Here is a 27,488-nt window from a genome sequence, read left to right as displayed (position 1 = left end):
AAAACATGACCTTAAAAAAAAAGAGTGAGAAACATGAACTCTACCAAAAACCAGGGGTATATTCTGGTGTACAGATCCTGCTCCACATGTGGCATCCATCAATCTGACAAATGATGCTGTTAAAAATCTGGATGTTTTCTGGTAATGATTATGTTTAATAAAATTGTTTTCATGTTAATATAAAAATATTTGTACATATAATGGTCTACAATAAATTTCTTATACATATTTTCTATAGACTGGCGATGCTGATGTGGTACCTACATCCAAAGTGATGGAGAAACAAAAAGTTGTCATAGATGAACTGAAACATAAACTGGATCTTAATCTGGAAGGCTTTGACAGTCTCAGGTAAATAGGGGGATGTTATAAACTGATGTACAATGTAAATCAGTATCGCCTGCCTTGGGTCTGTGTGGTCTAGGTGTCAGTTATCAAACTATATTAATCACTTCATGCACTTGCTTGAACTTGACCAACTTGTGTTTAACCAGTTTGTGTTTGACTCCAATCCTATTTGACAAGGTTCATGATTCTATCAGTATCAGGGTTCTCCACTTTTCTCAACAAATAAAAAAAGTTGTATAGCCAAGTCTGATGAAAGGGGTGTTTAATACCAACAGAAAACGATGTATCATTTTCACAACAATAAAAAACATTTCGATATTTATTTTTTAAAGATTTCCCAGTCTTACCCTTCGTTATCTTGGTCATGTGTATTAATAAACTTTTGGCATCAGAAAATGAATGACTAAAACAGACAACATATCCAAACAATAGCATACCACAACTAACCTGCTTAAGTAAAATTGCACTCAAAACCAACTTAAAAATTCCAAACAACAACACATCACAACAAATAAAAATGAAATTAAATAAAATTAATCACAAACTAAAAAAAAGTCCATTACAAATTGAATAAAATTATTAACCTTCAATACTATTAAAAATTCTTTGTCAGTTGAAAACTCAAAATAAAAATGCAATAATTTTATTCTTTGGCATTTTCTAGAAAAGTTTAAAAATTGAAATTATAATGAGGAAAAATATAATACTGTAAATTCAGAAATTCATGAAATTATCAGAAAGTTTTATTTATATAGATTAAACAAACTGAATATTGCAATAATAAGAATTTGTATTCAAATAAATATTCATGAAGAAAACTCAATAATGTCAAAACTGCAAAAATAAATTCTGTCAATGATGTCTGAATTTACAGTAATAATTATCAACAATTTATTAGTTATGACTATTTAATGTTATCAATGTCTGTATTTTACAGCACGGATCAGTTAAAACAGATTGTTGATCATGCTGTTGGAGAGGTAATTATCTTGTGCCTTCATTTTTAGCTCACCTGGCCCAAAGGGCCAAGTGAGCTTTTCCCATCACTTTGCGTCCGGCGTCTGTCTGCGTCGTCCGTCGTCCGTCGTCGTTAACTTTTACAAAAATCTTCTCTGAAACTACTGGGCCAAATTAAACCAAACTTAGCCACAATCATCATTGAGGTATCTAGTTTAAAAAATGTGTGGCGTGACCCCGCCAACCAACCAAGATGGCCGCCATGGCTAAAAATAGAACATAGGGGTAAAATGCAGTTTTTGGCTTATAACTCAAAAACCAAAGCATTTAGAGCAAATCTGACAGGGGGTAAAATTGTTTATCAGGTCAAGATCTATCTGCCCTGAAATTTTCAGATGAATCGGTCAACCCGTTGTTGGGTTGCTGCCCCTGAATTGGTAATTTTGAGGAAATTTTGCTGTTTTTGGTTATTATCTTGAATATTATTATAGATAGAGATAAACTGTAAACAGCAATAATGTTCAGCAAAGTTAGATTTACAAATAAGTCAACATGACCGAAATGGTCAGTTGACCCCTTTAGGAGTTATTGCCCTTTATAGTCAATTTTTAACCATTTTTCATAAATTTAAGTAATCTTTTACAAAAATCTTCTCCTCTGCAACTACTGCGCCAAATTAATCCAAACTTGGCCACAATCATCTTTAGGGTATCTAGTTTAAAAATGTGTGGCTTGACCCGGTCAATCAACCAAGATGGCCGCCACGGCTAAAAATAGAACATAGGGGTAAAATGCAGTTTTTGGCTTATAACTCAAAAACCAAAACATTTAGAGGAACTCTGACATGTAGTAAAATGTTTATCAGGTCAAGATCTATCTGCCCTGAAATTTTCAGATGAATCGGACAAGCCGTTGTTGGGTTGCTTCCCCTCAATTGGTAATTTTAAGGAAATTTTACTGTTTTTTGTTTATATTATCTTAAATATTATTATAGATAAAGATAAACTGTAAACAGCAATAATGTTCAACAAAGTAATATTTACAAATAAGTCAACATGACTGAAATGGTCAATTGACCCCCTGAGGAGTTATTGCCCTTTATAGTCAATTTTTAACCATTTTTCGTAAATCTTAGTAATCTTTTACAAAAATCTTCTCCTCTGAAACTACTGGGCCAAATTAATCCAAACTTGGCCACAATCATTTTTGGGGTATCTTGTTTAAAAAATGTGTCCGGTGACCCAGCCATCCAACCAAGATGGTCGCCACGGGTAAAAACAGAACATAGGGGTAAAATGCAGTTTTTGGATTATAACTCAAAAACCAAAGCATTTAGAGCAAATCTGTCATGGGGTAAAATTGTTCATCAGGTCAAGATCTATCTACCCTGTAATTTTCAGATGAATCAGACAACCTGTTGTTGGGTTGCTGCCCCTAAATTGGTAATTTTAAGGAAATTTTACTGTTTTTGGTTTATATTATCTTAAATATTATTATAGATAAAGATAAACTGTAAACAGCAATAATGTTCAACAAAGTAATATTTACAAATAAGTCAACATGACTGAAATGGTCAATTGACCCCCTGAGGAGTTATTGCCCTTTATAGTAAATTTTTAACAATTTTCATAAAATTTGTAAATTTTCACTAACATTTTCCACTGAAACTACTGGGCCAAGTTTATTATAGATAGAGATAATTGTAAGCAGCAAGAATGTTTAGTAAAGTAAGATCTACAAACACATCACCATCACCATAACACAATTTTGTCATGAATCCATCTCTTGCTATGTTTAATATTCACAGACACGAAGGTGAGCGACACAGGCTCTTTAGGCCAGGATTTTTTAATTTGTTGGTTTACGGATCCGCCGACCCGATTTTTCCGATTTCCAGAATAAAAATAAAATTGACTTTTCATGCTTTTTTTATTCCCGCCGACCCTAACAAATGCATTATCCCTGAAAAATAATTAAATAATTTTTTTTTATGAAATGAAATGCATTTATCACTAACAAAATTGATAACACTTTCTGTTGTGAAAAAATAAAACTTCTAGTTTACGTTTCTAAAAATAGACAAATCAATTATAACTGACCTTGAAATGTCGTTTGCGCAAATAATATTGCGGAACGAAACTTGTTTTTAAAAACAATTACACAATAAGTTCGTTTCCCTTATTTGTCATCAGTCTGTAAGATCATCATCTCATAGAAATAGACTTGTCCAAATGTGGACAGGGTAAAAGCATCAAGTTGAAGTACTGAATATTAACAAATCATTTGGAATTTTCTTGTTTCATAGATAATAAAAAAATTATCGTCCATTTGGATAAAAAACGGGAATGCATGACAACAGATTAACCTGATATTCTCGTTTTTCCAGTGGACGAGTCTATTATGTTTTTAACACGTGTGTTGAAACTTATTTTCGTACGACGTTTTTACATTTTTTTCTTTATCAGTTTTCGTGCTTGAAGATCATTATTCACCAAGTTTTCTGGAATTGATAAAGAGCTACGCGAATTTATTTTTCTTGTTTCTGATATGACGATTTAATTTCGTCTTTGTCCGTGCACCCCCCTTTTTTTACTGTAATTTATTAGACAATGTCATGTGATGCATAGATGCCAACCATTACGATTTTTCCGTAGTTTTTCCGATTTTGCGATAAAAACTACGCTATTACGGTCAAAGTCGAATAGTTACGGATTCCCAATCATCGACGTTCAATTTTGTAAAACGCGGATTTTTATCATTACTTTTCCGTCCTGGTCCAGTATTTAGGAAACGCCAATGTAATGCTTCCGGTTTCTCGGGAGTTATCAACCTATTGTTGGGTAACTAACTGACTTCCGAAGAGGCAAACTTGCATTTTATTAAGTAGCTTTCCCCCTTTCTCTACTTCTCCTTGACAAAACAAAAATGTTTGAGTCGGGAACATCTGAACAATTAATGAATGGAATACATACTACAGACAACATGTTAAATGACAAATTTTAGTGTACATCACTTTTTAACCACTCGTCAGTAATTTTTATTGGTAAATGCACGTTTATGAATGACTACTGAAAACTTTTCAAAAATACGGAAAATTTGATAGTTTGTTACTGATTGTGTCAAAAGGGGGTTGGCATCTATGTGTGATGTTTATAACATTTGAGCAATAATATTTCATCGAACTAAAATTTAAGAAATGATGATAAAATAGCATAACAAACATATTGTTAGAAAGGTGAAATATATATTGATTTTGCATATTTTTCTGTCTTCAAAGATGATTTTTTTTCTTTTTTTTTCCCCGACCGACCGACCGGACTTTTTCATGGGGAAAATCCGTAAACCATCAAATTAAAAAACCGTGGCCTTAGAGCCTCTAGTTTGTTATTATCTTGAATATTATTATAGATAGAGATAAACTGTAAACAGCAATAATGTACAGCAAAGTAAGAACTAAAAATAAGTCAGTATGACCAAAATAGTCAATTGACCCCTTAAAATTTGAAGATTTTCAATAACATTTTCCACAGAAAGTACTGTTATAGATAGAGATAATTGTAAGCAGCAAGAATGTTTAGTAAAGTAAGATCTACAAACACATCACCATCATCAAAACACAATTTTGTCATGAATCCATCTGTGTCCATTGTTTAATATTCACATAGACCAAGGTGAGCGACACAGGCTCTTTAGAGCCTCTAGTTTATATGCCGTACTAAGTGGTCCGGGCATATATTGTTACTTATATATGTGTATCATTCTTTTGTTCAGATATTCTGATAAGAAACAGTTGTCCTGACATATTTTCATTATTTTGTTTTTTTTTGGCAAGATTACAGTTCTTGGACTTGAAAATCAACTTGTTAGAACTTTTTTTAACATTCAAGATTTTGAGATGATTTTTGGTACATAAGCATGAAAAGGGCAACAACAACAAAAACAAAATCTTTTTCTGGTTTAAGCTTGGAATCTAACCCTAAAAAGATTTCATGCCATTTCAGATAACAATGTGTCATTTGAGTACACCAAAAATCCCTTTAAAGGTGGATTGTTCAAAGTCAAATCATTTGCAAATTGGCAGTTGATATTTTTAAGGGTTTTTGTTAAATCTTTGATGATCCTTGCCCTTATGAAATTTAAATACTGTAAATTCAGAAATTATTGGGATGTTTTTATAATGGAGAAAGATTCGACAGGGTTATAATTGCAATAATTTAAACTTGCATTTTGATTTTGTTTATATGAATTAAACAGGAATTTTCTCTATATCGCAAAAATTGAAATCTCACTTTAGTCAAAAATGACAAAATGGCAAAAATAAATGCACAATAATTTCTGAATTCACAGTACATGAAAACCGGTAAAATTTATCTACATGTAGTAATTTTATGAATTTTCTTTCTTTTACAGATAGTTAACCCAGGCAAGGTTAAAGAAAAGCTGATTCAGCAGTTATCTACACAGATAACTGATTTAGAAAGATTTATACAGTTTTTACAAGGTGATGGACTGGGTCAAAACTTCTTTTGCTTGTGGCACTGGTTAATTTTTTGTTCGGTACTTTCAATGTTGACAAGATTTTAGATAATGCCAATTTTTCAATAGCAAAAAATTATTTTCTAATAAGCAATGGGGAACAACAGACGGAATTGAAGTTTTCTGACTGCTAAATTTTTAATCTGATAATTTTCTAAATTGTATATAAAAATCTTGTTTTTGGTACTTAAGTTCCCTATGAATGGGTTACAAAAACTCTTTCATTGCAACCCAAAGATTTTATTTTTTATCGTATAATTAATTTGATTACTCACCAAAATCTTTGGTGTTTTTAATGAAATTTTGACCTGGTAATGCTTTTAATTCCTTAGTTGAGGGATTTTCCTTCCCGACTTAGAAATAACATAGTTGCTATTTTTCTGAATTATTTTATCATATTTTCCCTTCTTTTATCACACTAACAATTAATGACCCATCAAACAATGTAAGCAGCCATGTATTTAATATTAATTTGCTTAAAATTAGAATTACTGGATCTGAATTTTTAAGGAGAATTATTTCGCATGATTTTCAGAAAGGTTACTCGTTTTGATAGGGATCATAGATTTATTATTACAAGTAAGCTCTGAGCATACTTGGAGCATGATTGGAGCTTTATAAGTAGGCTCTCTTCAGCAGTTCATATGACAATAGTTATCATAATCTATTAGGATGTCAGTCAGATCTTAAGAATTTCTATACAAAGGAAAGTACTACTCAGAAGAGCCTACTTAAAAAGCTCTGAGCATCCTAGGGTTATTGCCCTTTAATGACAAGTCATCCCCATTAGAAATTTTTTAACAGAAACTATAGTAAACAGAGAAAAACTGTGACTAGCAAACATATGAGCCAAATTAGATCAAAAATAGATTAAAGACTCCACATGAGAATACGTCTGGAATAGCTTTGAATTTTGTCATTGCCAACTGTCCATAGTAAGATTTGATCTATATGGTTGCTTGTGGCAACCTTTTAGAGTTCACATGCCATTAATGTTCTTTCATAGTGATGCAGCACATGCAGAGCTTGCAATATTTTTGTACAACTTCTAAAATGAATTTTAAGCCAAAAGAGCAGCGTGTCTGTCCATGGTGGACAGGTGAACATGTCAAAATCTGTGTATTTATAGTGGACGGGTGGTAATTGCTTAATCCATGAGAGTTGTTGTGTACCTTCAAGTGGAACACATTAATGACAATTATAATTTCAGATACCTTAATATGAAATTATCTCTGTTTTGATTTAGTTTTATATTCTTTTATAACATTTATAAGCTTCATCCAAAACCTGCTTTTATCATATACATATATATACTAAGTGCTCTCTTAGTCATCTTCAAGTTTAGCAATACTAATGAAATATATAACAATAGATAGATCTAACAAGAACCATCAAATATATAATATTTTTCAACCATAAGCTGTTTCTGAATTAATTGCATGGGGGTAGAAAGGTACTTCTATTCAATTTTGATGAGTAACAATTATTTTATTCAAATTTATTAGTTTGATTTAATACATATGCATATGCTAGGAGATGTCTGAAAGTTGCAGTGAGGTGAGAGGTTTTGTTTTGCACTCTGTTGAAAACCTCATTGTGACTTTGAGGTGAGAGGTTTTGTTTTGCACCCTGTTGAAAACCTAATTGTGACTTGTGAGGTGAGAGGTTTTGTTTTGCACCCTGTTGAGGACCTCATTGTGAGGTGAGAGGTTTTGTTTGCACCCTGTTGAGGACCTCATTGTGACTTGTGAGGTGAGAGGTTTTGTTTTACACCCTGTTGAAGACCTCATTGTGACTTGTGAGGTGAGAGGTTTTGTTTTGCACCCTGTTGAAGACCTCATTGTGACTTGTGAGGTAAGAGGTTTTGTTTTGCACCCTGTTGAAGGCCTCATTGTGACTTGTGAGGTGAGAGGTTTTGTTTTGCACCCTGTTGAAGACCTCATTGTGACTTTGAGGTGAGAGGTTTTGTTTTGCACCCTGTTGAAGGCCTCATTGTGACTTGTGAGGTGAGAGGTTTTGTTTTACACCCTGTTGAAGACCTCATTGTGAATTTGAGGTGAGAGGTTTTGTTTTGCACCCTGTTGAAGGCCTCATTGTGACTTGTGAGGTGAGAGGTTTTGTTTTGCACCCTGTTGAAGACCTCATTGTGACTTTGAGGTGAGAGGTTTTGTTTTGCACCCTGTTGAAGGCCTCATTGTGACTTGTGAGGTGAGAGGTTTTGTTTTACACCCTGTTGAAGACCTCATTGTGAATTTGAGGTGAGAGGTTTTGTTTTGCACCCTGTTGAAGACCTCATTGTGACTTTGAGGTCAGAGGTTTTGTTTTGCACCCTGTTGAAGGCCTCATTGTGACTTTGAGGTGAGAGGTTTTGTTTTACACCCTGTTGAAGACCTCATTGTGACTTTGAGGTGAGAGGTTTTGTTTTGCACCCTGTTGAAGACCTCATTGTGACTTTGAGGTGAGAGGTTTTGTTTTACACCCTGTTGAAGACCTCATTGTGACTTTGAGGTGAGAGCTTTTGTTTTGCACCCTGTTGAAGACCTCATTGTGACTTTAAGATGAAGAACAGCAATAAAAGAGTTATTTTGCTTTGTGTGTGTTCTAATTTTGTGTTGTTGATGGAAACCCCATAACCTTTGTTTACAAATATGACAGTTTGTAAAAAGGACCCAACTCATCTTTGATCTTAGAATGACCAAAATTATGAGAAAAAAATCAATATCCTTGCATCTTATACTACTTGGTAATGTATTGATGAGCTGTAAAGTTGGTATGAATAATGGTATGTTCATGATCAGGGTTGGGAACTCACATGAGTTGTAAAGTTGGTATGAGTAATGTATTCATGAGCTGTAAAGTTGGTATGATTAATGTTATGTTCATGATCAGGGTTGGGAACTCACATGAGCTGTAAAGTTGGTATGAGTAATGTATTCATGAGCTGTAAAGTTGGTATAAGTAATGTTATGTTCATGATCAGGGTTGGGAACTCACATGAGCTGTAAAGTTGGTATGAGTAATGTATTCATGAGCTGTAAAGTTGGTATGAGTAATGTTATGTTCATGATCAGGGTTGGGAACTCACATGAGCTGTAAAGTTGGTATGAGTAATGTATTCATGAGCTGTAAAGTTGGTATGAGTAATGTATTCATGAGCTGTAAAGTTGGTATGAGTAATGTTATGTTCATGATCAGGGTTGGGAACTCACATGAGCTGTAAAGTTGGTATGAGTAATGTATTCATGAGCTGTAAAGTTGGTATGAGTAATGTTATGTTCATGATCAGGGTTGGGAACTCACATGAGCTGTAAAGTTGGTATGAGTAATGTATTCATGAGCTGTAAAGTTGGTATGAGTAATGTTATGCTCATGATCAGGGTTGGGAACTCACATGAGCTGTAAAGTTGGTATGAGTAATGGTATGCTCATGATCAGGGTTGACTACTCACAACCTTGAGTGTTGACTCACTAATGATATAATAGATGAACTTCTTAGACCACTTGTCACACAAGGCTTCTTACTTATTTGAAATGCATTCTGCATATATGATCATTTCTAAAACAGTATTTTTAGCTCACCTGACCTGAAAGGTCAAGTGAGCTTTTCTCATCACTTGGCGTCCGTCGTCCTGCGTCCGTCGTCCGTCGTCCGTCGTCTGTAAACTTTTACAAAAATCTTCTCCTCTGAAACTACTGGGCCAAATTCTACCAAACTTGGCCACAATCATCCTTGGGGTATCTAGTTTAAAAAATGTGTGGCGTGACCCATCAAACCAATCAAGATGGCCGCCATGGCTAAAAATAGAACATAGGGGTAAAATGCAGTTTTTGGCTTATAACTCAAAAACCAAAGTATTTAGAGCAAATCTGACATGGGGTAAAATGGTTGATCAGGTGAAGATCTATCTGCCCTGAAATTTTCAGACGAATAGGACAACCTGTTGTTCGGTTGCTGCCTGTGAAATGGTTATTTTAAGGAAATTTTGCAGTTTTTGGTTATTATCTTGAATACTATTATAGATAGAGATAAACTGTAAACAGCAATAATGTTCAGCAAAGTAAGACCTACAAATAAGTCAACATGACCAAAATTGTCAGTTGACCCCTTAAGGAGTTATTGCCTTTTATAGTCAATTTTTAACAACTTTTTGTCATTTTTTGTAACTTTTCTAAAAATCTTCTTCTCCAAAACTACTTTGCCAAATTTAACCAAACTTGGCCACAATTATCATTGTGGTTTATAGTTGTAAAAAATGTGTCCGATGACCCAGCCTACCAAACAAAATGGCCGACATGGCTAAAATTAGAACATAGTGGTAAAATGCAGTTATTGCTTTATATCTTTGAAACTAAGACATTTAGGGCAAATCTTTCAAGATTTAAATGTCCATCAGAATAAGATATATCCCCTCACAAATTTTGAGTTGAATCGGACAACCTGTTGTTTGGTTGCTGCCCTAAAATTGGTGATTTTAAGGAAATTTTGCAGTTTTTGGTTATTATCTTGAATACTATTATAGATAGAGATAAACTGTAAACAGCAATAATGTTCAGCAAAGTAAGATCTACAAATAAGTCAGCATGATCAAAATTGTTAGAGGACCCCTTAAGGAGTTATTGCCCTTTATAGTCAATATTGAACAACTTTTCGTCATTTTTGTAACTTGTATAAAAATCTTTTCTAAAACGACTTGGCCAAATTTAACCAAACTTGGCTACAATCATAATACTAGGGTATCTATTTAAAAAAAAAGTGTCTAATGACCCCGCCTACCAACGAAGATGGCCGACATCAGTAAACACATTAACAGGTGAGCGACACAGGCTCTTGAGAGCCTCTAGTTTGTTATTTTTAGTGTATTTCATTTTTGAAGAACATAAAATGTCTTTTTCAGGGGAGGCAACAAGTCCTGGGCCTTTAGGAAAGGAGAGATGCACATGTACAGTTCATAAGGTTTGTCAGATTTAAATGTGTCAATATTTTTTGCATCCAGTGAGTTATTAATTTTAACGGAGTTATGCCCTTTGGAAAACAAACATTATATGAAAATGTGCATTGCTAGCTCGCTCATGTGTACAATGCTTGTCTGATTTTTATGAAATATATATCATAGGTTTACATCAGCAATGTCTCAGAAAGTTTAAAAATAAGTTCTGATTAATTAATTTTAATAGAGTTATGTCCTTTGGAAACATTAATTATAGTGGAAATTACATTACATTTGCTCTCAAACCTTCATTTCTTCAAGATATTTATGATATAAAAAGATTGTTTTAAAGTTATTGCACTGGCACTTCTATTAAATTACAGACGTGTAACTGTAATGTAATTTTTTTAAGGAAAAATTTTAAAAAATTGGCAAAAAATAATTTATAGCTTAAAAAAAAAGGCCAGAAGTGTCATGATTTTTAAGGAATTTGAAAATAGAGGAAGGGAAGGTTGTTATAAACCATTTATAAATTGTATAAACCTTGTATTTTCTTTTAGTTTCCTTCTGGTGATTGTTCAGATACCTCTTCAAAAGATTGTAAAGTAAAAGACAGAAATACCAACAAGCACAATAAAAAGGTAAATATACAATATATTAAGAGACTGTATAGATTTTTAGAGGGCCATAGATGGATTAGACACAAAAGTTGTTATCCCCTATTCTAAAGTTTTTTTCACCATTTTTGATTCAGCACTGTTTAAGTTACAATGTTTCTCCCATAGACTCAATGTAAAAAAATATTAATTTTTTTTTTAAATCTCTACGTACCTACCTTTTTTTATCAGCATGTGACAGTAAACACACATACTTTTTTGTTTGGCCTTATGGCATCAACATTTTCTTTCCTCTGCATTTCCTGTTGTGAAGTCACAAAAAAAGTTATCATGCTTGATGAAATCACATAGAAAAAAAACACATCTTTTTGCAGAGCATTGGAAAAGAAGTATCAAGTTTATGTGAATATTTTCAATAAATCATTACAGAAACAGACTTAACAACCAAATCTTTTACATTACAATATTTCTTCACTCAAAAGTTAAACTTTAAATATTTTAAAAAAGACTTGGCTAGCTTTCTATTTAATTTTGAAAATTCAGCTGTCTTAAGTAAAGAAATGTTGTATCACGCTTTAAGTAGTGGTTACCGTAGAACAATCCTGTAAAAGCATGTATTTATTATTGCGGTTTCAAGACAATCTGCTTTATACAGACATATGTACCAGAGATCAAAGTACGAGTTCTTATTGCGAAACTCACCCAGTTGCATTATTCCCATTAACCCTTACCATGCTGAATTGTTTTTAAAAAATGTCTAATTTTCGTTTATTTGCAAAAATATGCAAATTATATGCAAATGAGCTTAGCCCTGTTGCTGTAGCATATTGATTCCTTTAAATCTAATATAGGTGATCACGGGGTGCGGTGGTCGGGATGAGGAGGCGGGGTTGGGTGGGCGGGAATTTGCCCCAAAGTGGGTCATCAGGTGCAAAAAGCGTAAATTTTGCCTATTTTTTTGTTCTTTCTCTTGACCAAGAAGACCCAGGGATGCTGGTAAAGGTATCCAGCTGTAGCCTGCATGTAGAGTGGACCCTAGTTAACGAATTGACCCCAGCAGTTGTTAGGTCGGAGTGAATCTGATCTTGGTTCAGCAGTCTACAGAAGGTCATTTGGACCAAAAATACTGAATTTCACGATTTTTGCCGATTTTTGACTTTAAATGGACCCAAAACCGGAAGTAGTTGTTTCCTATGCATATTTCAATAATAATAACGATCAGTAGTTATATGGCCGTGGGTTTGCACTATATTGCAAGTTTTATGCCTCTGAACTTCCTGTGTAAGATACAGATGTGAAGCCCACCCCTCCAGAAAACCGAGTTTTAGCCAATTTCAATTTTCCAAGTCCGTATTTGTGCTCGAAATGCTACTTATACATGAGAAACGTGAATATGGATAGCCTCAGGTTGAGGGAACATCCATAACTTTTAAAATAGGTATCATAAAGTGGACTTCTAAAGTTATGGAACGCCATTGGAGCCAAATAACGGTTAATTGGGTACGCCCGTCATATGACGGTCACCGCATGGTAAGGGTTAATAAAATCACACTAATTCTGTATTTACAGTATGTACACATAATTATGCAGCTCTTTTAATATATCTGATTTCTACAGAATGTGAAAGAAACAAGAGCATTTATAAAAAAGAGTATCGAGTTACTACAGATGTTCCTCATTAGTCAGTTTGGATGTGGTGGGAGGGACTTCCAGAGAAACTTACTGAAGAAAACAACAAAAGGCAATCATTGGGGGTAGGTATTTAGTCAGTTTGGATGTGGTGGGAGGGACTTCCAGAGAAACTTACTGAAGAAAACAACAAAAGGCAATCATTGGGGGTAGGTATTTAGTCAGTTTGGATGTGGTGGGAGGGACTTCCAGAGAAACTTACTGAAGAAAACAACAAAAGGCAATCATTAGGGGTAGGTATTTAGTCAGATTGGATGTAGTGGGAGGGACTTCCAGAGAAACTTACTGAAGAAAACAACAAAAGGCAATCATTAGGGGTAGGTATTTAGTCAGTTTGGATGTGGTGGGAGGGACTTCCAGAGAAACTTACTGAAGAAAACAACAAAAGGCAATCATTGGGGGTAGGTATTTAGTCAGTTTGGATGTGGTGGGAGGGACTTCCAGAGAAACTTACTGAAGAAAACAACAAAAGGCAATCATTGGGGGTAGGTATTTAGTCAGTTTGGATGTGGTGGGAGGGACTTCCAGAGAAACTTACTGAAGAAAACAACAAAAGGCAATCATTGGGGGTAGGTATTTAGTCAGTTTGGATGTGGTGGGAGGGACTTCCAGAGAAACTTACTGAAGAAAACAACAAAAGGCAATCATTGGGGGAGGTATTTAGTCAGTTTGGATGTGGTGGGAGGGACTTCCAGAGAAACTTACTGAAGAAAACAACAAAAGGCAATCATTGGGGGTAGGTATTTAGTCAGTTTGGATGTGGTGGGAGGGACTTCCAGAGAAACTTACTGAAGAAAACAACAAAAGGCAATCATTAGGGGTAGGTATTAAGTCAGTTTGGATGTGGTGGGAGGGACTTCCAGAGAAACTTACTGAAGAAAACAACAAAAGGCAATCATTGGGGGAGGTATTTAGTCAGTTTGGATGTGGTGGGAGGGACTTCCAGAGAAACTTACTGAAGAAAACAACAAAAGGCAATCATTGGGGGTAGGTATTAAAGGAAGTAAACACAAAAATCCACCTGAAATCCACTCAAATCCTCTCTAAATCCACTCGAAATCTCTCAAAGGATCTATAATATGTAGATATATAAAAATGTTTATTGTCGAGCCTTCGACTTTAGTCGAAAAAGTGAGACATATCGATCTTACATTCCGTCAGTGGCGGCGTCCACAAATATTCTCTCTGTGGTTAAAGTTTTTGAAATTTTAATAACTTTCTTAACTATCCTTGAATTGTACGAAACTTGGACAGAAGCTTGTTTATGTTCATAAGATAGTATCCAGAAGTAAATTTTGTAAAAATAAAATTCCATTTTTTCCGTATTTTACTTATAAATGGACTTAGTTTTTTCTGCCAGGAAACATTACATTCACTCTGTGGTTAAAGTTTTTAAAATTTTAATAACTTTCTTAAACTATCCTGGAAATATACAGAACTTGGCCAGAAGCTTTTTTATGATCAGGAGATAGTATCCAGAAGTAAATTTTGTAAAAATAAAATTCCATTTTTTCCGTATTTTACTTATAAATGGACTTAGTTTTTTCTGCCAGGAAACATTACATTCACTCTGTGGTTAAAGTTTTTAAAATTTTAATAACTTTCTTAAACTATCCTGGAATTGTACAGAACTTGGCCAGAAGCTTGTTTATGATCAGAAGATAGTATTCAGAAGTAAATTTTGTAAAAAAAAAATCCATTTTTCCTGTATTTTACTTATAAATGGACTTAGTTTTTCTTCCAGTTAACATTACATACAGTCTGCAGTTAAAGTATTTAAAACATTTTTAAGATTCTTAAACTAGCCTGGATTTTTACCAAACTTGGACAGAAGCTTCTGACAATCAAAAGATAGTAATGAAAGGAATAATTTTATTGATTTTTTTCATCATTTTTGATGAGTGTGTGATAAACAGCAAAAGTAGGCGAGACACTGGGTTCCGCGGAACCTTTGCAAATTTTTTTTACTGATAAGGTTTGTAATAGATGAAAAAAAATAATTTGTAGATTATGATTTAAAACTCCTCGTGTAAGAGCCAACTTGAGTTATTGATTAGGAAAACAAATGTTTAAAGAATATGTATGAGTAAACTTGTAACCAAGTCAATACTTCTTAATTAAGCATTATGAAAAAAATATACGGAATAGAAAAATATCGACTTGATTTTAGCTTGATGTTTCTATTTGTAGAGACTTACGAGCTAGGTTAGAGGTTGCTATAAACAAAGTATTAGAGGCAGCCGTAGAGGAGGAAAAAAATCAGGAGAAAGACGACAGGTTCAGTGAATATGGCAGCGATTCAGAGGAGGCAAGAATGAATAAACTGACCTCTAATTATAAATTATCATTGGTCATCTCAACTAGATTGATTTTCTCGCTAGACTGGGCACAGCAAGAGTGATAAGAGCATTTGAGTTGCAATGACCAAGGATAATCTGTTATTTGGCTATTTTACCTATGGCGATGTTAATTTCATTGGCAACGGGCATGTGCACCCATAGTTTCTATCGATAATTTGTCATATCACTCGACTGTGCTGAGAATGGAAATTATCAGTCTGAAGATTTTGTAAACGTATTGAATTAGTAAAATAATATTTTATCCCTTTTTAAGTATAGCTTAATGTGAAGTATAAATTTGCAGAAAAAATTGTTTGTAAATACTTCACATCCACTGCACAAAACATTTAAATGAATATAAAATTTTTACAAAATGATCTTTGAAGCAAATTGTGAAATGTTAACCAGTATACATTTATTTCTGGAATAACCCTTATATCAGTTAGCTTATTTATCTTGTTTATTTTACTAACCGTGCAAGGGCTGTATAGTCAGACAAGGTCATTAAAAACTTTCATTTGTTGTTTTTTATTGTACAGAGTCAAGAACAAAGCAGTGCTTTGCTTACCCAGACTGTGAGAAGAGATCTTTCAATGGCCATTAGAGATTTGATTGAACATGGACTTATGGAGGTATGTCACAGGTTATTCTTGGTAAAGAAGGGTAGGGGCCTTGGTAGCTGAGTGGTCTAAATAGTTACTACTGTAATCACTCTCCAGTCAACACTATTTGTGAGTTCAACCCTGCTTGTGCCGACACACTTGACTCCAATCTTAATTGAATAGGATGTCAGTTTTCCGATATAAGGATAGTGGTTTTCTCTGTGCACTCTGGCTTCCTCCACCAATAAAAACTGGCCTCAACAAATAGCCAAAACAGTGCTTAAAAACGCATTAAAACGCAGAAAAATAAAATAAAAAAAAAGTAATAATGGGTAAAATTTAGAAAGTGTTAAAAGAGACAACAACCCAAGCAAAAATCAGAATGCAAACCAAGCACACCAATTGGTCTCCAGCTGAGGCCCACCTCCCGAACCTGGACCTGTAATATCCATATACTAGTCACACTAAACTCTGAAACATATAAATGAACCGAAATTTAAACAAACATGCATGCAAGGGACATGTTATTTTTTGTGTGAACTAGAATGGTATCGATTTCTCCTCAATGTGTTGAATTAGGGTTCTTACTTGCATCCCATTTTAATGTTCAAGTCCTGAGTACACATTTTAATGTTCAAGTCCTGAATACACATTTTAATGTTCAAGTCCTGAATACACATTTTAATTTCAAGGACTTTTGAAAGAAGAAAGTAATGTGAATATAAATTGTTGTGAAAATATAAAACTTTGATCTTTTCTTATACAAATATGCCATCAAGGATATTTAAGAAAAAACTTTCTTTTTTTTTCATGAATCTGGCTTTTCATATAAAGCTGAAGACAAAAATCAAGTATTTTATTTGTTTTTTTCTTATCAATTATTGTTCTCATTTTTTTTTATTAAGTAATTGTTTATTTTATTTTTTCGTTTATTTTTGTTATAATCATTGTCTCTCAAAATCATGTTGATAAGGTTAAAATAAATTATCGAAATGCCTAGAAAGGCGTAACCCAGGGCCGACCATCATTTTTATATCCGTAAATAAGTTTGTATAGTTATAGTATTACCAGAATGTCAAGAAATATTTTATTATTATTAATGATACATTTCTCTGCCTATGCATCTTCTATTTACTTTTCAAACAATTGTTTGGGACAGAGACCAGCGTAGTACCGTGGGGATGTTTTTCTATTTATTTTTCAAACAATTGTTTTGTAGATAGGACAGAGTACGAGTGTAGTACCGTGGGGTTGTTTTTTTATTTACTTTTAAAACAATTGTTTTGTAGATAGGACAAAGTAAGAGTGTAGTACCATGGGGATGTTTTCCATCGAGGTCAGGGCAGGTAACCAGACAGATGCATGCTTGGGATTTGCTGATAAAATTTTATGAAATGAAGGTAAGTATCTTTATATGGCCCCACAACGAAGTTGTCGGTGCCACATAGTTTTACCCTTGTCCGTCATTCCGCAACAAACCATTATACAGAGTTTTTTTCTAAATGTCCACAGATATTGGGGTGATTTTTGATATGTGGGTTAACCATGATGAGTTACAGATCAAGTGTAAGTTTCGTTCCGCTCCACTAATTTTTGCCGAAATTAAGGGCTTTGGACTTTGATAAATTGTTGAAAATCACAGTTATACAGACATTTTTCCTAAACACTTTCAGATATTGGGGTGATTTTTAGTATGTGAGTTAACCATGCTGAGATACAAATCAAGTTTAAGTTTTGTTCGGCTCCGCTTAATTTTGCCAAATTACAGGCTTTGGACTTTGATAAATTGTTGAAATCACAGTTATACGGATTTTTTTTCTAAAAGCTTTCAGAAATTGAGTTGATTTTTTATATGTGACACTACCATCATGTTTGTGTCCACATGTGTTATTGAAATTGGCATTTTCAACTTTTTGAGACAGTTTTCTTATTACATAAGGATTTAAAACCGGAGTTGTACAGCTTTATAAAGAATTTGAATTGATAGAATTAGTGTCAAGTGATTGCAAGCTCTATTTTTATGCCCACCTACGATAGTAGAGGGGCATTATGTTTTCTGGTCTGTGCATCCGTTCGTTTGTTCGTCCGTCCGTCCGTGCGTCCATTCACCCCACTTCAGGTTAAAGTTTTTGGTCATGGTAGTTTTTGATGAAGCTGAAGTCCAATCAACTTGAAACATAGTACACTTGTTGCTTATGATATGATCTTTCTAAATTTAAGGCCAAATTAGACTTTTGACCCCAATTTCACGGTCCACTGAACATAGAAAATGAAAGTGGGAGTTTCAGGTTAAAGTTTTTGGTCAAGGTAGTTTTTGATGAAGTTGAAGACCAAACAACTTGAAACTTAGTACTTATGTTCCCTATATGGTATGATCTTTCTAATTTTAATGCCAAATTAGATTTTTTACCCAATTTCACGGTCCATTGAACATGGAAAATGATAGTGCCAGTGGGGAATCCGTGTACGTAGGATACATTCTTGTTTTATTTACTTAAGCTGGATTTGACACTTTTTTCATCTTCAAATTTTCAATGCTCATTACTTTTGTTATTAGTAATTTAAAAAAGCAGGGGTATACTGTTTTACGTCTGTCTGTCCGTCCATACATCCATCCATCTCATGAATATTTTTGTCACATCTTTCTCAGGAACTACATCATGAAAACTTTTAAAATTTAGTTTCAGGGTTTATATAAGTGAGCTATACCGTGTGATGCGTTGACAGATTCATCACTCAACAACTCTGAACACCTAAATTTTTTAACACTATTAAAATTATACAGTTGCGCCTGGGGTATCATCAGTGAGAAGTAGCTAACAGTCTCACTTGTTTAACCTTTATTTAAAACAAGTTCATATGATGAGTGCTATGTAGATATAATGCTTATATAAACATTTCATTAACAATGAAACATTCAACTGACTTTTACAGAATTATCTCCTTTTAGTGTAATGGACCACCTTAAAGGGGCACTAGCTGTCAAATCCATGTTCTCCGATTTTAATAAAACTCTCATGTTTGATTAATAACAATGTAAAACATTTATCAAAACTATTAACAGTCTAAAATAAACAATTAACAGTCACGGGCAAGAAAATTCGTAGCTTCGTTTCGTGTGATTTTTATTCTAGACGCCATCTAATTAACTATCGAGTTGACCTCTAAAGTCATCTGATGACCATATAAGCGATGTAAACATAAATAAGATAAAAATAGATTAAGCAAACTAGTGCTGTTGGAATATTCTTTGTCTATTTAATTTCATATTATTGATGAAAAATAAATGTTTATCATAGTCTTTACCTGTTTAAGAATGATGTTTTGTGGATCGAATCTGTAAATAAAATGATCTACCTTTGTTTCACTTTCAATGTTGACATTCTTTTCCTTTAAATAACTTTACACATACAACTCATGTGTTATCAATCTCAAGCAAGTGGGTTAAATTGAAGTTCACATGAAAACAGATTCAATGAGGTCGAATTATTCACTTGCAAGTGAATAATTCATAATCAATGTTTTTTAGCTTATTTTGACACAATTGAACCAAACTGGCTGCTAAAAGAAAATTATTATTTCAATATTTGCATTTCATTAATGATTGAGAAAAAAAAATAATATATTCGATTTTTTATATATCTCGTAACTAGTGACCCTTTAAGTTGTCTGCAGTTTATTTATATAAGGGAAGTCCAAAGTTTTAAATATAAGTGCCATTATTTTCTTGTGGAAGTTGTTTACAGTACTTCCCAATAAATTTCCTTTTGATTATGTACTATGAATTCATTAATATTCGTTGGATACCAATTTTCGTGGATTTCGTGGTTACAGGGAAACCATGAATTTAAATATTTATAACGAATTGCAAATTTTCTAAAGGAATGTATGCAGACTTTGCCAAAACCACGAAATTAGATATCCACGAATATGCAAGTTTTCCTCAAACCACAAAAATTGGTACCCACAAAACTACATGAATCTACATTATGTGTGTTTACTGTTACATGTGTGTAGGTAGGTACCTTACATGAAGTATGGAATTTTTAATTTTAATTTTTTTTTATTACATTAAGTTAATGGGAACAACATTGTGACTTAAACAGTGCTTTATCAAAAATGGTCAAAAACTTTTAGAGTAGGGGATAAAACTTTAGCATAGGTAGGGTTACAGAAAACAAATATACACCTTGTTTGGCCTTGTACCTAGTGTTTAATGTAGATAAACATACATATTTATTGTTATTTCAGCATGGTAAAGAATACAATGAATCCCCTGCCAGAATGTTGTCTCAGTCCTTCCACTTGGACATTGTCGGAGGGAAAGCCATTACTGCCAAACAGACATTACTTGGTGCAATAGATACAGTCATCTCATCTCATACTCCACTCAAACGCACAGAAGATTCTCATTTTAAAGCTATTATCTCACTTGCATTGAAGTAAGTCACTCAAACACACAGAAGATTCTCGTTTTAAAGCTCTTATCTCATTTGCATTAAAGTAAGTCACTCAAACTCACAGAAGATTCTCGTTTTAAAGCTCTTATCTCATTTGCATTGAAGTAAGTCACTCAAACGCACAGAAGATTCTCATTTTAAAGCTCTTATCTCATTTGCATTGAAGTAAGTCACTCAAACGCACAGAAGATTCTCATTTTAAAGCTCTTATCTCACTTGCATTGAAGTAAGTCACTCAAACGCACAAAAGATTCTCATTTTTAAGCTCTTATCTCATTTGCATTGAAGTAAGTCACTCAAACGCACAGAAGATTCTCATTTTAAAGCTCTTATCTCATTTGCATTGAAGTTAGTCACTCAAACGCACAGAAGATTCTCATTTTAAAGCTATAATCTCCCTTGCATTAAAGTAAGTCACTCAAGCGCACAGAAGATTCTTATTTTAAAGCTCTTATCTCATTTGCATTAAAGTAAGTCACTCAAACGCACAGAAGATTCTCATTTTTAAGCTCTTATCTCATTTGCATTGAAGTAAGTCACTCAAACGCACCGAAGGTTCTCATTTTAAAGCTCTTATCTCATTTGCATTGAAGTAAGTCACTCAAACGCACAGAAGATTCTCATTTTAAAGCTCTTATCTCATTTGCATTGAAGTAAGTCACTCAAACGCACAGAAGATTCTCATTTTAAAGCTCTTATCTCATTTGCATTGAAGTAAGTCACTCAAACGCACAGAAGATTCTCATTTTAAAGCTCTTATCTCCCTTGCATTAAAGTAAGTCACTCAAACGCACAGAAGATTCTCATTTTAAAGCTCTTATCTCCCTTGCATTGAAGTAAGTCACTCAAACGCACAGAAGATTCTCATTTTAAAGCTATAATCTCCCTTGCATTAAAGTAAGTCACTCAAACGCACAGAAGATTCTCATTTTAAAGCTCTTATCTCCCTTGCATTGAAGTAAGTCACTCAAACGCACAGAAGATTCTCATTTTAAAGCTATAATCTCCCTTGCATTAAAGTAAGTCACTCAAACGCACAGAAGATTCTTATTTTAAAGCTCTTATCTCATTTGCATTGAAGTTAGTCACTCAAACGCACAGAAGATTCTCATTTTAAAGCTATAATCTCCCTTGCATTAAAGTAAGTCACTCAAACGCACAGAAGATTCTTATTTTAAAGCCTTTTCTCATTTGCATTAAAGTTAATAAAACAAAAGCACAAAAGACTCAACTTTCAACTCACTTAAAGCTTGTATTATTAAAAAAAGTCACATAAACACACAAAAAATTCTCATTTTAAAGTTATTATCTCACTTGCATTTAATTAGGTCATAAAACATACAGTAGATTCTCATTTAAAAGCTTTCATCTCACTTGCAGTAAAGTTAGTAACAAAAACACACAGAAGATTCTCATTATAAAGCTTTTGTCTCTTGTTATTAAGATAGTAGATTAAACACTTGGAAAGATTCTAATTTTAAAGCTCTCTTACAATTATATTGACAATACTGTTCTATTTCACAGTGAAAGGAAACTTCCAACATGGTTAAAGTTATTATTCCGTACACAGAGTTTAATAGACAATTATTACCAAGACTGGAGCTACGTTGCCAGAACAGGTTTGTACATTCATACAACTCAATTTCTAAAAAAGTGATCTGTAAAAGTTAGAATATGTCACTTTTGAGGCATAAGTTCAAATCTAAATCATTTTACTGTAAATTCTGAATTGTGATTTTTTTTTATTATTGTGAACAGATTTTTGGGATTTTTTCTGATTTCTTTTTTTGTGTGCAGCACTCTCTGCATTTTGTGTCCATTGTTTGCAGTAATGAATGCATGTCAAAACTTCTGACTTTAAAAACACGTTCTCCTTGTATATAAAATTTAACAAAATACTAAGGGATAATAAGACAGTACCTTGACCTATAATGGTTTACTTTTATAAATTATGACTTTGCTGGAGAGTTGTCTCATTGGCACTCGTACCACATCTTCTTATATCTTTTTATATTATATTTTCTATATTTTTAGGTTTTGATGATGCTATCAAGGCTCTCGACAGATTAAACAATATCAACTTCAGACTCCCTGTAGATTTGGCCGTCAGACCGTTTAGTAACATCAAAGATGCGTTCTAATCACATTATATGTATTGTCATAATATTATGTCGGTAGTACATAAGAATGTTCGCTACTCTGTTTTAAAATAACAACAAGCTTTTTTAAAGACTGTAATAAATGGACATAATATAAATAATGGAACTAAAATTGAAGAAAAAAATATTGAGTCTGTGTCCTTTTAAGCCATTGAAAATTTGGCGGGAAATTATTCTCTCTATATTGTTCATACATTTAACATTGGGACAATTTTTCTTTCAAAAGTACAGAAAAAGAACAAGGATCTGATATGATTTTCAAATATGGCTTTTTTAATGATTTGTTATAAAATTCTGTTAAAGAAACTAAGGGTAAATAAGCAGGCAAAATGTTTAATGGCATTACATGGATAAAACCAGAGGATTCTGAATATCTGGCAAAAATTCCAAAAGAGTAGAGAACATCCTTAAGTATTTGCAAATAGAAATATGCGTTGACGGTCATGTGACCAAATCATGTCAGGTTTTGAACCATGACTAAAAATGAAAGGATAGACTAATCAAGGTATTGAATTTACAAATGTGGTTGGAAACATACATATTTATTTTTGGATCAAAGGGTAGGTTTTTAGGCATATGAAATACAAATTTTATAGGCAGTGGTTGGGTCTGAAGTTAAGCCCTATGATAAAATTAGATCTTCAAGTATTATTGAAAAAAATGAAGATTGTTCCTATTCTTTTTTTTCTGATAGTAAAGTTATGAAAAAAATAGTAGAGGTTTATAGGAGGGAAAATCTTAAATGGCACTACATGGATAAAACCATAGGAATTTGAAAATCTAACAAAAAGTCACAAGCATGATCAGTTAATACCCATAAGCCAAAATGTATTTTGTTATATTTCTTCTAAACAGTTGTTTGCTTTTAAAAAATTCCAAGACCCCAATTTTGGTATACATCTTGTACATATTACTCAAGGGAGACAATTACAAGTTCCGTCTGCTTTTCTTCAGACTATTTTTGTCATGTTGTTGATCAGTCTTTGAAATATACTACTTAAATTTTTCATGTACATTCCATATTTCATTTTAATTTATTTTTACTGCAAATTCCAATGTTTTTACATTTTAATGTAATTTCCGATATTTTTGCATGAAATGATCAGAGGGAAATTTTTGTAACTGCTTTATTTTGGCTGATTTCCTCTGTATGATGAAATTCAAAATCAAAATTACTATTCTGTAAATTATTTCTGTTATCAGATTCCACCCAGAAATTATGAAATTTAAACTGCTCAAAATTAGAAACTCTTAATCAGCGAAGAAATTAAAATCATGTGGGACATAAGAGGCACTTTTTCTAGATCCTCTTACCCAGAATATAAAATTTTCTAATTACTAAGAATTTTAACAAAATTATAAGGAAAATTCAACACATAATTAATAAATTTGAATAACTCCCATTTCTCCAACAAGGATCAATTTTTGAACAGCCCAAGGCAACTTTTGGGGCTCGATTATATATCTCTAAATGAAGAAATGGCAATTTTAATTGTCACTTTAAACAAAAAGATTGATAAATTAATACCCACATCAGTATTGCAATTTAAAGTTTATTCCCAAAATTTCATTTGTCATATCGTTACATAATTCCATTTTTATTTAATTGTCTGAGATGTATATATAATGAAAATTCATTCCAGTGGACTTTTTTCATTCAAGTGGATTTTTTTCATTCCAGTTCTTTAATTCCAAGAGGGTCCATTTGAAAAATAATTCTTTACACAAGAAATCCATACTTTTACATTTGTATATATATATGTAATTTTACAAATCATAGGTTGTTGGGGAAATATTAAAAAAGTTGTGATATATTTAATATGATTTTGTAAAAATATCTTCTTTTGTTATTATGTATATGTTATACATACCCCATTTTCGTTATGTATTATTATATATGTGATTTTGTTTTGTTATGTTAAAAATATTGAAATCCATTTATTTATTTTTCTTGATATTATGAAACTGTTTTTTTAAGTGCAATTGAAGTACTGTTATTTCCTTTGATTGAGCTATAGTGTATCTTGGCTATGCAATTGAAGGGAATAACTAGCCAGGCAATATTTATTTACATAAGTTTATTTATATATCTATCTATTTTCTTGTTTATTTTATTCTTTGAATCCAATAATGTGAAATCCAGGTAATTTTTGTTGTGTTGTCCATTTATTTATTAAATGGTCTAATGATTTATTCTTTTACGCTGCCATGTATTTGTATATACATGTAGACGGAACTCCCGATTTTTACTAAAACATTTGTCGACATTACTGTAAATTCAGAATTTATTGCAATGTCTTGTCCTGAACATGCATGAAATATTTGCCACTGGACATTAAGAAACCAACAATCAAACAATAAATGCAATGACTCTATTATTGCGAAAAATGCAACAATTTTAATTCGCCTTTTAAAAAAAAATTGATTTAAACAAGATTTTTCGCAATAATGCAAACATTAAAAATGACAAAAGCAGAAAGAAAATGCCAACTATAATTTCTGGATTTACAGTTCTTTCAGTTTGGTTATAATCATTAAGATGTGTCTAGAAAATATGGTGTAGGACCTAGGACCCTTATGCGACTTTATATGGATTTATGTAGAGATCTTGGTTGACCACAGATACAATTTCATTATAAATACATGTTGAGAAAATTTCCAGTCTTCAATGATTTTCATATAAATATTCTAAGCTTATGTTTATAACTTAATTTGAACAATTTTGAATCTAACGTAATCTCCCTTTAGCAAGAGTTTCCAACCTAGATTTTGAATTGTATGAATGACGAATTGTTTTTTTAAGCCAAGAAAATGGTTATTTTACAGTTTAAAGTTCACAAATATTACTTCTCTTGCCATTAAAAATGTGCACATATATAAAATCTCAATTTTCTGAATTAGTTGCACAAATTAACCCGAGGTGATTTAGTGTTAATGGCATCTTTTAGCAATTCCTTCTTACTATGACGTAATAACATGAAATGTTGGGGAAAGTGCATTGTGAGTCATCTAAATTCACATGTATATCATTATGTTTATATTGTTTATTGTAAAGGTTCTTTTGTTTTATTGGTATGTTATCAATACTAGTAATAAGTGAAAATTTATTTACATAATTAATTCCATAGGAGGTTGTGAAATCTTACTTGCATTGTTTTATTGACAATACCTCTTTACTGTGGATTCAACAATTTGCCTGGATTTAGTAAAAAAATGTATTTTTATGGATATTTGATTAGTATCCTTGCCAAAGACGTCTTGTTTCCAAACCTATATGAAATTTAAACTTTATTGAACACCTAAATTCCTTGTTCATCTATATCTATAAAATTGGTAATCCACAAATAATAAATCCACAGTATTATTGTTTATTTTTTATTTTATCTTATTTGATGAAAAAAAGTAACTTTTGAATAGAAAAGCATAATCTCTTAAGGCTCATTTAATATTTAATAAAATTTTGACAAAGTATTTACTTTGACCTTTTAACCAAAATATATAAATTTCAAAAATTTTGAACCAACCATTTTATCAGAAATATTACACTTGTAATATAGCAGTTTGACAAACACCAATTTTGATCATTGAGAAGCTTAATATCCCTTTTACAACACAACGTAATTAAAACGTTAAGCTGATTTTACAGAGTTATCTCCCTGTAGGATTAGGTACCACCTTAAGACTAAAAAAACTAAAAGTGGTTAACTTTTTAAAGAAGACCATGAAATTAAGTATCCCCCATGAAACTAAGTATCCCACAAATAAATACTGATGAATCCACAGTGGATTAGACTTGAGTTGAATCTCCTGTTGACAATTATTGTTGATGTTGCATTTATGTCATGAATACAATATCTAATAAATTATTGCAGCATGTAATGTCTTATTTGTTGATTGTGAGGTTTAGAGACTGTCTCAATATGTGATTTTCTTGTACGCATCAAATATTAAGTCAATGAATGAAAAATTTCAGCTTTTTTTAGTTTGACTGATCCAAAGGTCCAAGTGAGCTTTTCTAATCACTCGGGTTCGTTGTTTGTCATTAGTTAACTTTTACTAAAATCTTCTAAAACTACATGGCCAAATTTAAACGTGTGGCCATTATCAATAATTTATCATCATTGAGGTATCTTGCTAATGAAAAGAGAAAATGTGAAAGTGACAGAAATGTTCAGAATGTTGAGATTTACCTATTGTCCATTTTTATCAAAACTGCCAGACAATTTATTACAAGAGTTGTTGCCTTAAAGTGATAAATAAACTCATCATAAATACCAGGATTAAATTTTGTATTTACGCAGCTGGCATTTCGTCTACATAAGACTCATCAGTGACGCTCGAATCCCAAAAAGTTTAAAAGGTAAATAAAGTACAAGTTGAAGAGCATTGAGGACCAAAATTCCTAAAAGTTTTTCCAAATTTAGCTAAGGTAATCTATTCCTGAGGTAGAAAAGCCTTAGTATTTCAAAAATTCAAAAGTTTTGTAAACAATCAATTTATAAATACGACCATGTATCAATGATAATTCATATCAGCATAGAACTAGTTAGGAGCCTGTAATTCAGTACATGTGGTTGTTTGTTATTTTTAGGGTTTTTTTTGTACATTAATTAGGCAATTAGTTTTCTCGTTTGAACTGTTTTACATACATGATTTCGAAGCCTTTCATAGCTGACTATGCAGTATTGGCTTTGCTCATTATTGAAGGCTGTACATAGACCTATAGCTGTTTATTTCTGTGTCATTAATTGGTCTCTTGTTGGGAGTTATCTCTTGGCAATCATACCCCATCCTCTCGTTGGGAGTTATCTCTTGGCAATCATACCACATCTTCTTGTGGGGAGTTATCTCTT

At 32.7% G+C, this 27,488-nt stretch overlaps 1 protein-coding gene and 1 long non-coding RNA gene across 6 annotated transcripts in view; one reads left to right on the top strand and one right to left on the bottom strand.

Annotated features, from left to right (window-relative positions):
- Positions 1-26,514, top strand: part of LOC139482692 (RUN domain-containing protein 1-like) — a 726,769-nt gene extending 700,255 nt beyond the window's left edge. For 3 of the 5 annotated variants that reach the window (XM_071266763.1, XM_071266762.1, XM_071266760.1), the window contains exons 11-17: positions 13,004-13,140; positions 15,266-15,383; positions 15,954-16,046; positions 17,306-17,416; positions 20,268-20,458; positions 22,001-22,095; positions 22,511-26,514. In XM_071266763.1, coding sequence (XP_071122864.1) covers positions 13,004-13,140; positions 15,266-15,383; positions 15,954-16,046; positions 17,306-17,416; positions 20,268-20,458; positions 22,001-22,095; positions 22,511-22,617 — 852 coding nt within the window. In that variant the 3' untranslated portion in view covers positions 22,618-26,514. Of the gene's footprint in view, positions 1-238; positions 352-1,285; positions 1,329-5,715; positions 5,807-10,736; positions 10,796-11,329; positions 11,411-13,003; positions 13,141-15,265; positions 15,384-15,953; positions 16,047-17,305; positions 17,417-20,267; positions 20,459-22,000; positions 22,096-22,510 lie in introns of all 5 variants that reach the window. The other 2 variants (XM_071266764.1, XM_071266761.1) reach the window with 1 other exon arrangement.
- LOC139482701 (uncharacterized) overlaps positions 1-27,488 on the bottom strand; it is a 931,021-nt gene that overhangs the window by 122,880 nt on the left and 780,653 nt on the right. The window lies entirely within an intron of this gene.

Source organism: Mytilus edulis, chromosome 7, assembly GCF_963676685.1.
Source record: "Mytilus edulis chromosome 7, xbMytEdul2.2, whole genome shotgun sequence".
Classification (NCBI taxonomy): Eukaryota; Metazoa; Mollusca; class Bivalvia; order Mytilida; family Mytilidae; genus Mytilus; species Mytilus edulis.
The sequence above is the reverse complement of the archived record's forward strand: the minus strand, read 5'-3'. Positions and strand labels throughout refer to the sequence as shown.